This window comes from Synchiropus splendidus, chromosome 1 (assembly GCF_027744825.2).
Source record: "Synchiropus splendidus isolate RoL2022-P1 chromosome 1, RoL_Sspl_1.0, whole genome shotgun sequence".
Lineage (NCBI taxonomy): Eukaryota > Metazoa > Chordata > Actinopteri > Syngnathiformes > Callionymidae > Synchiropus > Synchiropus splendidus.
In genome coordinates this window covers 28415348-28432673 of record NC_071334.1, presented here as the reverse complement: position 1 = coordinate 28432673, position 17326 = coordinate 28415348, and the positions used below count along the sequence as shown (strand labels likewise).

Genomic DNA, 17326 nt, shown 5'->3' with positions numbered 1-17326 from the left:
TGTGAAACTATACAGCGCCATCTACAGAAGGACAGGTGTATTGTCCCGACTCGCCTGCTGCCCACAACTCGCTTGACTTCTGTTGGTTCACGTGTCGACATAAACGTCAACTAAATAATTACGTTTACCAATAAAGCGTTTAGACTATGGAGGCTGAAGCCATGGTGTTTGTTCTCTTGTCTTTTGATAGATCTGATCCCAGCAGTGCCAACTTACATGGCATGGGGGCGTGGTCGTCTGCCCACCGCCTGACTTACGCGATGGCAACCATTAATACCTGTATACCGAGAGTGTAGGGGCTTCATATGCTGAAGGAACTCGCTTTCAAACACATTGCCCGTCACAGTAAATCATACCCACGACCGCAATCATTTTACCATGCAAAACGGAAAAATTATCTTATAATGAGTCAATCTTGTAAGAAATGATATTACAATAATAATATGGAGATGATAAGGATACGTTTTAAGTTCATTTAAGCACTTTACAAATGCGTTCTTTTTCTGTTTGATGATGACAAAGATCTATCATTAATGATAATGAAGATTAGAAGTGAAGAATGTATGAACCAAGTCGCAATAACTTTGTTCAACAACAACAACGATAATAATAATACGTCATTTTTTTTATTATTGTTGCAGTAGTGAAAAAATAACTTAATCATTCAAATGTAAGTGAAATTCCAATTTGAGTCTAGACATATCTTAATAATAGTAATATATGTCTAGTAATAATAAAGGTAGTAATAGTAGTGAAAAGTAAATGTAGTGCAAGAATAACTTGTTTCAAACCATTCAGTCGTTTAAACTCCAATTTGCTGATTCTAAAAAATATTGAATCTGAGATCTGAGGTTTGTTATTATTGTTGTTAATAATAATAATAATAATAATAATAATAATAATAATAATAATAATAATAATAATAATAATAATAATAATAATAGTAATAATAGTAATAATAATAATAGATTGTATTCCTTCTCAGCATTGTGCAGGTTGATGTACGAGGTGGTTGTTATCAACTCTTCACTCAGTCGCTCTCCTCCTGACCTGAAGACCTCCTCGTTTGGACCTCCGGAATCACGACGTGTTGGCATCTACTGCCTTTGTCTGACAAGTCATCCATATAAGCAAAAAGGAAAAAGGGGGGTGGTGGGGTCTGCAGAGGGGAGGAAGGAGGGAGGAAGAAGAGGAGGGGAGGCTTGCAGCTTTTAGTAGCACAGACACACACACAGAGGCTTCACTCGCAGAGCCAAACATCCAGCCTGACGCATCCTCCAGCGTCCCACCGCGCGTTCCTTCACCGGTTGTGACGCGCGCATCTCGGCCGCCAGGACTGAGGAGATACCGGGCCCAGATCTGTGGAGCTCCCGCTGTGAGAATTACCTCTGCTGAGATCCACGACAACAGAAGGTCGCGTTTCTGACCACAGTCATGGTGCGCACCTGTCCGACCTGCGCTGCTGCTGCACCGGACTCTTACTGAAGACTGAAGAAAAGGGCAACTTTTGGAGGAAACGAAGTTGCTGTCCGAGCGGAGGTGGAGCGGAGTCCCTCCATCAGTACGAGAGTCCCACCTTTTTCCTTGCGTTTTTACTGCTGATAGAGAGGCGAAACGGCGACTTCAGTTGATTATTTGTCTTTGCTTTGCTATCCGATGGATATTCACTGCAAGGCGGACCCATTCAGTGCGATGCACCGTAAGTAGTCCAACCCCCGGACTCCAGTGATGCGCCCTTTCTTGTAAACACCAACCAAACGCGTACATTGCCATTTCTAATGTAGCTCAATTTTGCTCTAAAATAACGACGCAGACATTCTATTTACATACACCGAACCGAGAACATGGAGTTCTATTTTTTTACTCACTAAAATGCACGTTTGGATCTAAAATATTCGTGTGTTCTATATAAATGAAACTTCGTAAAACAAAGAGCATGCGAGAGCTCTCATTGCAATTTCCCGCGCTGTTTTATTGTAGCTATAACAAACAACAACACGGCTTAGATAGTCCAATGTAATCTTACCTGTTTGTTGTAATTTGCTGGACGCGTTTTTCAATAATTGATGAGCTCCTCGTTGACAAAAATAATTAGTAATATGAGTGATCAATGCTTGTTTAATTATTTAAAATATGCCGCGCTGCCAAAAATACTCGTAACATGAACCGTGGTTTTAATTTTGGTAAATACGATCGCTTAGTTAAAAACATAACAACTACTCATTAATTTAAGGATCGTAGTGGCTTCATTTAAAATTTAAATAACCCCAATACGATGCTATGCTCTGTATATTATTTTTTTCCCATTCGCGTTAAAGCTGAAGAGGGTTTACTAGTGAAATAGCAAATATTAGTACAAATATTTTTTTAAAACATTTTTTCCCTGTTTGTCTGATGCATTTATCGCATTACAGTAGTAAGGCGGGCATGAAAAAAATACGAAAAAATATTCATGGGAAAAAACATTGATTTTGACAAAAAGTAACTTTTAATTGCGTGAAATTGAAGTACATTAATAAAAAATAAAATCACTGATTTAGCTGAAAAAACACCACACATATCTGTCACATATTTGCTCATTCATCTCCTGACATTGATGATAAAGATTTGCTGTTTATATACATGACTTTTAAAACAAAGCGATGGGAGTTCCTAGATCAACAGAATCATGAGCAAAAAAAAAAAATACTGCTTAAAATAACACACTTTAATGCACAACTTTATGTAATGTTACGCTTGTGTGTGTGTTGTGCTGTTGTATCCCACGTAGGGCATGGAGGTGTGAACCAGCTTGGCGGGGTGTTCGTCAACGGCAGACCCCTTCCGGACGTGGTTCGGCAGCGGATAGTGGAGCTGGCTCATCAGGGGGTGCGACCCTGTGACATCTCGAGACAGCTCCGGGTCAGCCACGGCTGCGTCAGCAAGATCCTGGGCAGGTGAGTCCACCCTCTGACCCCAGGACCGGCACAAGGCTTCAAGGTGGACGGAAATAAATTTATTAAACAAAACAAATTGATACAAATAAAATGTAAAAAAATGAAAATCCTTTTCAATGTAAACTAAATTGCCGCGACAATTAGAGGGATTAAAATATGCCGCAGCGCAACTTTAAAACGCCTTACTGTTGGAGACGTGCAACATTTTGTTTAAATATATATATGTGTCATTAGATGCAAAAATACATTGATAAAATCTTTTCTTGACAGGCTTGATTGCGAAATATCCGTTTTATATTTAATGATGAGCAAAAATATACACATTTATCCCAGGAATATACCTAAAGAGAAGACTGGATTGTTATAATTCAATCAAAATTAAAGTATTTTTCATTTACTGACGCATATGCGGATAAAACCGGAGCCTTTTTATTTGTTTGCTATCCGGTCTCTTCAGTAAGGTGCACCCGTGCTATTTACGAATCTAAACACTGAGGTGCATTTTTATTTCACCGTTTTTAATGCAAATATAGGCATGTACGAATTAAAAGTTACAATTATTGGGTTTAAATTAGGCGCCTCAGTCGTCAGGTGAGTCTGGGACTCAAACTGTCGCCGCCGTTTTTACCGCGAATTGTCATCACATCATTGTAGATTGTCTTTTTGCCACAGGTACTATGAGACTGGCAGCATCAAGCCGGGCGTTATTGGCGGCTCCAAACCCAAAGTGGCGACCCCGAAAGTGGTGGAGAAAATAGCGGACTACAAGAGGCAGAACCCCACCATGTTCGCCTGGGAGATCCGAGACCGGCTGCTGGCGGAAGGCATCTGCGACAACGACACCGTCCCCAGCGTCTCCTCCATTAACCGGTAAACAGAAAAGCTCTGCACTTTATTTTGTGTCTTCTGATTGGAAATCATTGATCAGCGTGCGCGTGCGTGTGTGTATGCGCCGCGCAGCCGCAGTGCAGGCTTGTCTGAGCAACTTTGTGCAGCCACGGTGGTCTCTGAGGGGCAATTCAATCTTTCACTGCAAACTCCCTCAACAATCAGCAGTACATCCAGGACTGAGTGAATCTGTCGAGATGAAAACCGATCAATATTCGGTGACCAGATCCCGTGGCGCTATAAAGCAGGCCAATTTTCCTGAGCACAGCTAATGTGTGATGCTCACTCTCCATCACACACACACACACATCCGTGAGGGGTGTTTGGGTTCCTGTAGCATGAAGAAATAATGCACGTGGTATATAATATAATGCATGTAAATAATGCACAAGTTCAAGCTAGTTTGACCTTAGACTTTTACCTGGCATCATTACAAAACATGAATTCAATTACTATTATTAAGATAAAGGTGAGGCCAGCATTGCTTTAGAAATGAGCTGCTGATGACTGGATGGAGTTCAGTAAGATGGCATTTACGGGTCTTTTAAAAAAGCTTTATTTCATTCCATATTTGATGGTGTGGTTGACCAAATGTGGTGGGAGCTCTCACGCTAGTTTCCTCATTGCCCTTATGATTGATATGGTTGTGCTGAACAAACTCATACAACGTAATGTCAATATTTTTCTTTTCCTTCACCAAAGTTGGTTTGTTTGGCAAAGATTTTGACTGGCAGCTCTAGTCCTGGTTATAAAGCCATAGCATTTGTACTTCAAAACGCATCTGACACAACTCTTTCATCTCTTCTGTTTCTATTGCATCTCTTCCCTGAATGGCTCATATTTAATATAATACTATGTGTGTCGTTTCCCTTCATTTGTTTTCATCATGACAAGAAAAAAAAATCAGCGAAAATTTCACCCTGAAAATGACAGTGAAGCCACTGGGTTAAAGCAAATGCTAATTTGGTCATTAAAAAGTTTTGCATTTTTCAAGTTCAAATTAAGTAAAATCACGAAACTGAAACATGAAATCATGAACTGAAAATGCACAACTCCTTTTGACAAAATTTGCAAGATGATCATTTCTGTCTAGATTTAAACTTCAAAGTGTAAACCTTCCTCCACCTCCCCTTATTTTTCCATCCTTTTTCCATCATTATAATTATTTTAGGTCAAAAAACTGCACTCGGAACTGACAAACAAAACACCCAATTTTGAACTCCAAATTACATTTTCATCAAATGTGTCTAAAAAATGTGAAAAGACATTTGAAGACAAATCCTGACATTGTACATAGAGTACATAATGTGAAATGCGGATCCTCTCAGGTAAAGTGTAGCATTTTAGTAGGAATGGGTTATATTTAAGAAACATTGTGAGCAGATTATGCACATTTAAAAAAAAATGATACTACTGAAGTGGACTTACTCAGTTGAAATTGGCAAATGTCTGCCACAGACCAACCTGGGACACCCCCCACGCCATGCACAGATAGATACACACACACACACACGGCGCACCCCCCAGCAGAGATCCCTGGTGATGAACTTTGGTTAAGAGGCAGTGTTCCATAGAGCCAGCATCAGCATTACATTTTAATGAGCTGAAGGGAGAGCACGGACAGCTCCACACAAGACATCTTTTAAAAGGCTGAGGAAAATTCATTTCATGCTTCGTGGTCGCTTAAAAAGCCCTATTTAAGGAGGCTCAGACACATGTATGTGATAAATTCAGAAAATGTACATTAATATCATTAAAAAGACGCCTATAAAGTTTTTTTTTTTTTTTCAATTCCAATTAAGGCTTCCTATTTTGCTGGAGAGATGTGAGTGTGCGTGTGTCTGTGTGCAAAATTGAATTGAGAATTCAAAGAGCCGTAATTCTATCAACTCAATATGACGCTTCTCTCTGTTCTAAATGGTTTTCCCTTTTTAGTGCTGGAGAAATGTGAGATTTCAATTTTCCCCTGACATAAATGAGAAGCATTTGTTTTGCTTTCTTTCCAGCGTGAGAATATTTTCTGCAGGAGAAACTCCAAAATACAAAATCAATGAAAGTAGATGAAGTGCTTCATGCACAACGCCAGTTTGCGACCAGTTAAGAAGTTTTTCATGAACATTAAAATGAGTTTTGGAGTAAATGATGCCACGGCTGATCGGACAAAGATTTCATGGCTTTGAGTGGCAAAAAATGAATTATTGCCAGTCATTCATTTCTTTGCTGTGCACAACTTACAGACTGACAGATGTCTTTTTTTTTCCAATACAATTTACATTTTAATATGAACTATTTGATTGACTTATTAACGCTTCATTCATTTATTCCTTCAATTCCCTTTTTCTTTTATACAGTTTTTAAGTTGCTTTTCTGTTTTTTAGTTTTTCTCATTGATCATTTCTGGGGGAAAACCAGTTTTCAGTGTGTAATTTCCTGTAGAACTATTCATTTAATTTACAGTTATTCTTAGTTCTGTTTCTTACATTGTTTTGACAAAACATGCTTGAATTTTTGGTTCACTCACCTTTGAGTTTCAACTATTTTTAATTAGTTATTTCATATGTGTTTTAGACTGAAGATTAGAGTTCATAAAGAAAAACAAAGATGAAAAATGCTTAATTGTGATGTAAACAATGACGAAATTACTCTTGCATCAAACTCCCTTGTAATTATTGCGAAAGACTAATATGCATTATACTCTGTACTCTTGAATAACAAAAAATCCGAAAAGCTATTTTGATTTCATTGTGTATTCCACTAAGATCCTAACTTGTGGTCCACTTATAAACCAGAACTGTCTCTCATGTAGTTGCTAGACTGTTCTGTCTGAGGCTGAGACTGGTTGTAAGTAGATACGATGCATTATTTCATATTATTCAGACAATGCACTTAGGTGACACTGATAGATTATTATGAATGGACATTCCACTGGCTGTCACTCCATTTTACCAGGAGCTACTTGAAGAAAGTTACAGCAAGAGAAGAATCATTTCCGGTTGAGTGGTTGTGATCGAGGCCACTGGGTGTTCTTGTCTGACCCCAAGACTGTTGACAAAAGACAGAGCTCCATTTAAACACCCTTCCCTCCCACGCATTATTAAATTGTTCGGAGATCTAGCTGTAAAAAGGCCACCAACAAGTAGTGCTACAGTACGCTACTGGTCAAAGAAAAAAAAAACAAAACTCCTGGACGGAGCTCGATATTATTGATTCAGATCAAAAGCAATTTTAATATTTCTGCAGGGGATTTTCAGCCTGGTCATTAATTCATTCTGCTAAATTGCTTATTCGATATCAAGAACATGGACACAGAATAAAGTCTTTGAATCTATCTAACAACGTGCAAGTCAAGGGGTCAAATAACTGATACAGGGAGAAGCAGAAAAAATAAAAACTTCAATATGCATATTACAAAAATATATATATTGTTCCCGAGCTTCGCCTCCAGGGAAGCATTTGTTATTTTTCGTTTACGTCTTCGATTAATTCCTCAAAGGCATCCGCTGTGGAATCGATATTTGAATCGTTTGACATAATTTCTACATGTAAATAAAGGGAGGATCATTGTAGTGTTCATTTTGTGGGAAAAGAAATGAACTGTGAGCAGATTCATTGTTGAAATACGGGATATCACTCGCCACGTCATTAACTGTTGAAAGTCTGCAAAAAAAAAATTCTATTTGTCTATTTTGATAACAAATAAGACTATAAATTAATCAGGTGAATGAAAAAGTACAACACATCTCATGAGTCATGCGCAGTGACTGTTTATTGCCATAAAAATACCAATTTAAAAAATAATGTCAATAGTATACAGGTACGGAGAACATACTGTAGGGCCCAACACTGTCGGTTCTTCTTCTTGCCTCGCCTGACCAAACCTCAGTTGTGATGGATTAACTTTACCCTTCTGTTGTATTCCTGACACCATATTTTCTAAATGTTCTGCTGTATTCAGCCTCACAGAGAACAACTAAAATCAATTTCTAAAATAATCTTCCTCATCAAATACATATGAGCTGAGTGATATATATTATATTTTTTATTTGTTTGACCAACATTTGATTATAGGGCATTTAGAGCCAACAGCTATGGTAGGTATTGATGTTAAAAAAACAAAAGAAAAAAACCTGACACTGTATCCTACCCTAAATGTCCAGCGTGACATACATGATGAATAGTTTTAAAGTTAACAAATTATTGTGACAGCTCCTTTTTCTCCCCAAGTGCCATTCAGATTAAAGGAATCTAATGCTGGCGTAAGCTTGTGCAAGGCAATAAGGAACTATTGCTTTCCTGTCACATGTAATTTATAGCTTTCTATTTGCATCTGTTTGCCCATGTGACTAATCCCCAACTTTTTCTCCCCGAGCCACGATCAATACAACCTCATCCGCATTGGCACACGGGGGGGTGGGAAGAGGGGGGACCCTATTAAGGCTACAGAGATGTTTGATCCGGGGGAAGTGACGGGGCTGCACCGGAGTCTCCACAGTGAGGGGGGCTGATTAGTGTGGGCCAGGTAGAGCCAGTGAAGCCCATCATTGAGGTGAATTGATGTGATTTCATGCTTTGTTTGGAAGATCGCTCACACCAAAATCGTGATGAAGACTTTTTACCCACATCTCACCTGTGAGCTAGAACTGGCAACCACATCCGCCTCTAGCCAGATAGGGCCTCCTAAAGCGCACACGTTAATCTGACCAATCTCAACAAAGGGTGTGTTGGGCAAGTACCTTGCAGTATTGCTGTCACATCTGGACTGTTGTGCAACACACTTTCTCTTTGACCAGTGATAGGGTAATGTAAAGTCGGTATGTAAAGCTGCGCCTTGCTACAGAAGCGACTCCAACAGTGGTGGGTAATCATACTCTTGAAAGGGCCACATTATATACCGAGGATAGGGCGAGGGGCTGTCTAGTGAAAAGACAGCAGGACAGCAGAAGAAAACACATAATAAAAGTATGTCAAATTTTTTTTACTTTAGTACTAGAATTGAATAGTGTCATCATGGTTTGACATTATACACGTAAAATATTTGATTTGATTTCATATATTTGTTGTTTTATTCATTTTAGTTTACAATTGTCTACATAAATCACAATCATTGGAAGTTACTTTTGAGTGGTGAATCTTGTGGAAAGTATGGATAAAACAATAAGATATATGGGCACTTTTTTACAAGATCATTTTTTTTTCTTTTGAGATACAAAAAAATCTGTTGATATGGGCATCTCCTATTTAAAATGGAGACAAAAACCTAAAAAATTTACAATATTTTTTGTACTTTTGCTCCTTAGAGCACTTCAGTGTTGGGTGATATTTGTATATGTATTTATATTGTGTTTTTAGGGTCAACTACAGACATTTCTCTTTGTGCCCTAAAATACTGTCCTAATGAGTAACCCTTTTAAAATTTGTTGAAGCATGACTTTAGTCCCAGTCATTCTATAAACCTGAGCACTGGCCACAGTATACTGTACACTGTGATACTGGCAAGATATGACCCTCGATATACTGTACAGTCATTAAAAGCACTTTTGTCACAATTTGTTTTGGGCAACGCAACAAGGCTTGAGACGCAATGCTTAAACACCACCATGCAAATCTCGATCACGCCGCTAGACATAGCTCATGACTTGATACTTACTTTGAGACTTTGCCTACAGATCCGAAGCATACTTCCAAGCATTGGTCCAAATTTTTACACTCAACTACCATTATGTGATGTGATGTTATGTTAGTTGAATATACAGTATATTTCTACATGCAGTGCATGCTCTCATCTCTAAACGTGTCATACACTTTAATTCTTTCTATCCCATTTCCGAACATTAAGACAAAAAGTGAACCTCTCTCATTATAATCTTGATGAACGAAAGAAGTTTCAGGATTTGGAAGTTGGAATTTGAATAAGCTTCCTTTTTGTCCGTGTTCCTCTTGTGTTTCAAAACATCCAAGTGAAACCACCTCTCTTTTGTCGCACAGGATTATCCGTACAAAAGTCCAGCAACCGTTTCATCCATCTCCTGATGGCTCGTCGCTATCGGCACCAGGCCACACCATAGGTAACACTACCATCTGACCAAAGCTCACTTCCCAAGCTGCTTTTTCACAGCTTGGTCTCCTTTCTTTTCAGTACCAAGCACAGTGTCTCCGCCAGTAACCAGCGCCTCCAATGACCCTGCGGGTTCTTATTCCATCAATGGAATTCTCGGTATTCCCAGATCCAATGGGGAAAAGCGGAAAAGAGATGACGGTAAGATTGATTCTTTTTTTTCTCCCCTTTTTGTGTGGGGTGGGTATAAAATGGCTTAAAAAAGGATAAAAAGTAGGCAGCTGTCTTTGCTGAGCTTGCAGCCTAAAAACTGGCTGCTGTTCTGCTAGATGACCCTTATAAAACACCTGAACTCTGCTACACCGCTGTGTCAATCTGCCAAGGAGTCTTTTTGATTTGAAGACACGACCTCCACTGTTGTCTCCTGCAATTAATCTTTATGGAAGTGATTAAAGGGCTTTAGATAATTACATGTCAAGATGATGTAGCCGACCACCCGGGTCAGTCAAGAAAGCAGCAGTAGCGCTGTGGAGTGGTGCTGGCGGAACAAAAGTGCCTCCACTTGTGCGGCTGAAGTGGCCGGTTAGTGGATATCAGGGAGCCTGAGGCGATATAGATTATTGGTTCTGTAAGCAATAGGCTTCCTTAATGTCACTACATAAGTAGCTGATGAGAATAGCTAAACAGTGTGCTGCGAGGCGAGCGTGGGGATGATGTGGCTGCTGAAAAAAGGGCAGTTATCTCAAACTGGGTGGGGAATGAGTCCCTTATTTCTGCCGGAATGAGAGCTAATCAGAGCTCGACTGCAGTTTACATAGCATCCTCTTTGTTCTGTTTGTTGAGACGCACCAGCTTTTTTTTTTTTTTTTTTTAGCGGGATATTGAGTGGAATTGATGTTTTATGTGCAGGCGGGGAGGGAAGGGATGACTAATGACCTGTCAGAGGTAGATTTCCTGGCAAAGATATAAAAACCAGCATGACGTGGACATGGCAAATGACATAATCAAGTCTTTCCCTGTAAGAGATGCAATCGCGGCGGCATAATGCAAACGTCTGGCATTTTCAAGGGTTCATTTCCAGCCGTTGGAGGACCCTCTCATATTAGCCGGCGTGTAATGTCTAGTCACCGGATGATAGAATGCACACATTTTTATGCAGATTGCTGCTGAAGGGCAAAGGGATATTAAAGGGCAGGAGGAGGAGGAATAAGGTGTGTGTGTGTGTGTGTGTGTGGGAGGGAGAGACAGAGAAGAAGAGAGCCTCTGTTCTGTCGAGGTCTCTCAGGTGACGTGTTTGGAGGGATACTTAGTCTCAATGATGGCGCTCATGCGCTGCCATTCCTGTGATGGAGCTGCTTGGACACCAGTGAGAGATGAGGAAAATAGTGTGTGGCGCTTTTTGTCGATGTCACTATTGAAGATGGATAAAATAAGAAAAGTAGTTAAGGAGATAAAATATCTGAACATCCCCCCCAAAAAATCAAAACTCATACTTTAGTTAGCTTTTATGAATTTAAATTTACCAGTCTTCAAGCTGGTGGATTTAATAATATATTTGGAGTTATTTGTGGATTCACTTTGTTCTTGCGTATTTGTTTGCACACTAAGTGCTAATGAAACTGAGTGTGTAGGACAGCTGCGTGGAATTGGCCCCGTCCCTCCAGCAAGTTCATCCAGTTTCTGGGAAACTTTCAATGACTAATTCATTTCTGGTGGTCTTTTGTGGCCATAATTCACCAAATTTATGTGTCCAGAAAGGGTCGAAGAAGAACAAACTTCAATATTTAGCTGTTAAATGACATGGCTACTGTAATGCTGTGGGATTTCATGTGCTGAGCTCATGAAGGATCCACATTTAGAAAAACTTCACTGAACGATGTCTTACCTTCAAGCGTTATTTTGTACTCTTCACTTGAATACAAGGAGTGTGCAGGACTGGTATATATATCTGTAAACAACGGAATCATCTCAACACTGAACACGCGTGAGGATTGTCTATGATCATGTCCAGTTGTATATTGGCGTGTTTTCCCCATGACTTGGTTTGTTGATGAAAAAATATGTACATATACTGATTGAAAAGAGGTTTATCTGAAGCTATCTAAGCTCTTTGTTAGCCGTTTCTTGCCACAATGTTTGAGGAGCAGCATCATATTCCCAGAAGAATCTTGATTATGTCGTGCGGTTCATACAAACTGTCTGCTCTGCTCTCAGCAGGTACGAGTGTATATAGTCTGTTAATTCCAGGATTAAATTCCCTCACAGCGCCGTGGCGTCCCAGAGCTCTATTTAACTGGCTAAGCCTCGTGATGATTATGGCACAAGCAGCAGTCATTACCTAGGCTTGAAAACTCGAACAGAACCCAGCAGTGCTGGAGAGAGAGGAGGGTAAGGGGCTCGTGTGGGGCGGGAGGGGGACACGGCCAAATGGATTGGCTGTGTAGACCCTAGTATTTGTTTTAGACGGTAGCGGTGGCTCAGCTCCAGGCGAGGGGACAACTTTCCAAGTGGCCTTAAAAAAGGTCCCCATTACAGGAGGGATGTAGAGATAATGTAGTGTGACACCCGTTATGTACACTGGGTCTCAGTGAGAGGAGCTTCAGGGACACAGGTGTCATAAGAGCCATTAATCTGCTTTTGTCACGTGTTACTGCAAATTAAAAGTAGCATGTTACACTTGGCAGCCATTGTTGTGGAGCCAGCAGAGAGCCAGTGAAGATGATGACCACGGCTGTCCATGTGACATGTATTTTAATTCACTGTTCTGCGCAGAAAAGCTATTACCTTACACATTACCATCAAGCTGATATAGCAGCCAGTCTGACTTCTCAGGAGAGAAGCGACTTCAGGAAGCAAGAAGCTAATATCATTCACTCTTCATTGTTCTGCATTTTTCCTCTTCAATTGAAAGTGAACGTATGTTGAAGCAGAAAAGTAGATTATCTGTCGACACTCGGTCAGCGTGTTCACATGCACAGCAAAACAAATGGTGTTGCACTTTTTGGTTTTGTTTTCCCTGGAAGGAATATTGTTCCTATTTCCTTTGTTAAGAGATTTGTAAGTGACATGTGCCTAAACCTAAGGTGCCCAATAAGAAGAACTCAAAAATGAAAACCGAGTGAAGTTTACAATAAAAATTCACTCTGTTTCCTTTCACTTTCCTCTCTTGCTTTCCTCCTCACATGCGGTCTCACATGTATTGAATCTTTTAGTGATATGGAAGCTGTGTGACTGATATTGTTTTATTTGATCATTTATTGCATCATTTAGCAACAATACAGTAGTCAAGTATAGATAGGTGTCTAGATGATACTCACAGTGATTGTCTGCAGGTCTGCAGTTGAAATGGTAGTTATTCTGATACAACAATCATAAAGGAAGAGGCAGTGATCGTAGTGAAGGGAACAATCACAAAATATTCAGATATGAACAATCTCTAAACTTCTGTCAGTGTCACTGTTCTGGCTTTTTGCAATCCAAATTCAAGCAGTAGAAGGACTGAATAAATATAACAACAACATAACATTCTAATTGATTTATTTTGCAATTGCTCATTATTTGAAATTTAAGTGAAAGTAATGTAAAACTAAAAGAACATACTGTAGATTTTACTGCCCAGTGCAATCGATAAAACGAATAATATTGAGCCCACAATTAAACCCAGACAAAAAGTAGATGTGTGTTATATGTTATTTGATGGAAATGTAACATGATAATTCAGAGCAATGAAAAGAAAACATCTTTAGACTCAAAAGAGGTTTTAATCACAAAAGAAGATAAGGTAAGAAAGTTATATGAAAGAATCTCAAGCTGTGACTTGCATTAGCACTTGCCTTCCACATTAGGTCTCTAGATATAGACATGCACAGTAGAATTACATTGTTTGGCCTTGAGGCCTGACACTCTCATGGTGTAGTGTTCTCTTCTGAGTTAGTCTCCTCTTGACCCTCCTGACAGAATGGTAGAGACAGAGATGTTGCATCTTTTTTTTCTTGATCATAAGTGGCACAATGTTTATAATGAGATGATATTTCAAAAGTCAACAACAGCAGCCAACGGATGTGATTCCTTTTTGGAATTGTTTCTCAACCATGGGTTAAAGGCCGAGTGAACGGAACTCACAGTCTACACCAAAGTGAAACTGACATGCTGGTTCATATTTACCCCAACAGTGAGAGGTCCAACACGTTTTGTTTTCATCAATGCTGGCAAGGCATTAAACGTCAGCTCGTATCAACCATTTCTTTAATTGCGTCCCAATGTTCATGGAAAAACTCCTCCTCTGATAATGAAACTCCTTTTATTAAATGTAGAACTCTGTCACTTCTGCACCCTACACTTGTTGTCGTTTAATTTTCCACTTCTTTAATTAATCTACTTATCGTTTAATGGATTCAACATTTGTCAGCCGTCTGACGATGCAGAACAAACACGTCATATGAGAAAGACCGTGCTTTAATTTCTGTTTCCATAATCAAAACATTCAATTTGAGAAAACAAAATGCAGCTGAGTTCATCCAATTTGATGCAAATGAGTTTTAATTTGATTTCATTTGGCAGCAAAGTGAATCAGGCGGGAAATTATGGAGGCGCATTACTGCGGAAGGGAACAAGAGAATATATATGGTGACATGTTATTTAAACAAAGAGAGGATAAGCTCATTTATGTGAAGAGCTGGGGTCATGACCTCCAGGCGTTGGCTAACTTCCTCTGACCTCTGACATGCGCGTTTATTGTCCAAAAGTTCCAGCTTTTATTTTGAAAGACCCAGTAGATAAACCTCATTGAAACATTTCGGTTTCCTCCATGATAACCGTGATTGCTCGTTGGTCACTCTCTTTCAGTGGCCCCTCCAAGTCTCAAAAGTCGTGTTGGCGAAAGCGTCCCGCCAGGGGTCATGACCTCAGAGTGCCAAACCCGCTGAGAGGAGCCAGCTTTCTCTAGCCAGTTATCTGATGTGATGGAGGGGGCGCCCTCGTTACTGGAGAGTTCATAGAGACTCACGTCAAGAGGAATACACTCCACTCCTGCGATGATCGATAAATGACCGCAGAGCTGGAGTATAGCACCCACCGTGGTGGGCGGAGATTAGGATCACTGTTGTGTGGTGGGCGGAATAAAGAGGGTAGGGTTTAGGATGACAGATTGTGCCTTGAATTGCCGCTACTTGTTATTATATGAGATTAGTTTTACGCCACCACGACACCATGACAGATCTGATGTATGTGTTATTAAGGATTAGGAGAGTTACTTTAAAAATGTTAACTCCCCCCATCACAAGTAGTGTTTTTTTTTTTTTTACATCCGTCTTTCTCTAAATCCGAATCTTCAATTTTTATATTTATCATACCCCTGCCGTCCTTGACACATTTAAATTGTCTTGCACAAGTTGAGTGCTACACCGACCCCTCTGTCAGTCCCACCTTCTCATACTGCCTCCTCCTTCTTCGAGACAAATAGCGTGGCCTCAGAGGTGACCAACTTCAGAAGATGAGTGTGTAGGATGAGGCAGGATGGTTTGTCTTGTGTGTGGGAAGAGTATTCCACTGTGCTGAATGACAAATATGTGGGTGTATTGATCAGGTGTTGGGTCTCAGGCTTCCCGATGAAACGTAATGAATAGCTCTATTTAGTTTGGCACTGAGGAAACAATTAAGTTGGACGCAGTGACGTGCAGTAGCTGTGACAGAACAAAATCATGTTATGGTTTTCTGTGTTCTATTTTGGAGTTGAAATATTTTCCGTCACTGTGAAAGGTAAACAGTGGTTTTTACTTTGCCAACAGTTTTATGTAGATCTAGTACTTATCTTCCGAGACTTGAAATTAAATCTGTTTAGTCTGCGTAGGCTTTTGTTGACATGATGTTTGATATGCCTGGCTATTGTAATAGCAACACACGAGCATGCTTTGTGCTACACTAAGAGGCGAAATGATCACAATCCATAGAACCCACGTCTTTTTGATAATGTTATTAGAACTACTCCGTAGTTATCCTGTATAAAGCTCGATGTCTGCTGAAATAAAACCAATGATTTGCTACAAAAGAGTGCAATGGAAATATACATCTAAATATACATCTATGTTCATTCGTAATTTTGTTAGCATTGTGTTTGCTTCTCTTTTTTTAGGCTAGTAATATGGGCTAGAACAATTTTTGGTTGCACAAATTATTTGTCTATATGTGGTATTTAATGTGTCCACATGCAACACAACTGAGAAAGCGTAAGGAAAAATGAATACTGCATCTGCAGTCACCACAGTCAACACTGCTAGCTCTTTTGTGCAACACATTTAGCGACTGTGGGCAGAAAACAAGACACATTTGCAGATTTCTTGGGTGAATTCTTCTGGATGCCTGGAGTTCAAATTTCGGTCTCGGCATAAAAGAAGGTCAAGCAGCAGAAAAGATGGTCTACAGCCCCCTTGAATGGGACTATCACGCCGACATGATTGATCAATTGAATTCCACGGCGGAGAGAAACGCGGGATTAAGTAGAGTATTATACGCACAATGAGTTGAGGCATGATGTTCATTTCAAGTTCATTTCAGCTCTCTCCTGCCACCATATCAGGCAATCAATAGGGGACTTGCATATCATATATCACCGCAGCCTTGCACCGCGGGGAGAACATAATCTGCCGCAAATTTAGAATGACTGATTTGTAAGGGAGCAAGAGCTTTCTTGGGTCCAGAGAGAAGTTCTGTAGGCAGTGTTGGAGGAGAGCCTGTCAAGGCTTCAAATGCTGGTCAGAATTGAAAGATAAAGATGTGAGGGATATTTCTCCCAGCATTTAGAAGGCTCGGGTTTATTCCAGTGTTTGGAAAGCAGCGGTAGCTGAGCTGTTTTGTTCACAATCTGTTTCCAAACAAAGACCCTCACTATACATGTGCTATCGAATTGTACTACGGGTAAAAAACAGTCTGGACTAAAAAGACATTATTGTGCGCAAGCTGCGGTTTTCATTTGCATACCTGCTTGCCATAACATGTATATATTTGCAAGTGACGGTGATCCATCAATTACCGCAGGGCTTTTTCAGCGCCTAGAGTGGGGGGTGCAGGATGAAAGAAAAATAAGCCAGTGTGATGCAGCCAGTAGCTCCACATCCATTAAGTTGTGCACTCAGATCCCCCACAGAGGTGGTGGTAAAAAGTAAAAGCATGAGGAGAATATAAAGTCTGAAGTGAAGGCCAGCTACCCGCGGTCAGTGTCTCGATTGTTGCTCTCTCTTCTTGTAGATGGCTCAGATGGTTCTGGCCCAAACAGTGATTCTCAGGGTAGTGTGGAGAGTTTACGGAAACACCTGAGGGCTGATGCCTTCACTCAGCAGCAGCTGGAAGCATTGGACCGGGTCTTTGAGCGTCCCTCGTACCCTGACGTCTTCCCCACATCGGAGCACATCAAACCTGAACAGGTTAGTCATGCTTTTTCTTATGCACTGTT

At 40.2% G+C, this 17326-nt stretch overlaps 1 protein-coding gene across 4 annotated transcripts in view; it reads left to right on the top strand.

The window, feature by feature from the left end:
- The first annotated feature begins 1237 nt into the window (after window positions 1–1237).
- The window catches only part of pax2b (paired box 2b), a 33387-nt gene continuing 17298 nt past the window's right edge, over window positions 1238–17326 (top strand). For 2 of the 4 annotated variants that reach the window (XM_053887584.1, XM_053887594.1), the window contains exons 1-6: window positions 1238–1699; window positions 2771–2936; window positions 3609–3806; window positions 9810–9889; window positions 9961–10080; window positions 17122–17297. In XM_053887584.1, the coding sequence (XP_053743559.1) occupies window positions 1657–1699; window positions 2771–2936; window positions 3609–3806; window positions 9810–9889; window positions 9961–10080; window positions 17122–17297 (783 nt within the window). In that variant the 5' untranslated portion in view covers window positions 1238–1656. Of the gene's footprint in view, window positions 1700–2770; window positions 2937–3407; window positions 3528–3590; window positions 3807–9809; window positions 9890–9960; window positions 10081–17121; window positions 17298–17326 lie in introns of those variants that run through there. The other 2 variants (XM_053887611.1, XM_053887602.1) reach the window with 2 other exon arrangements.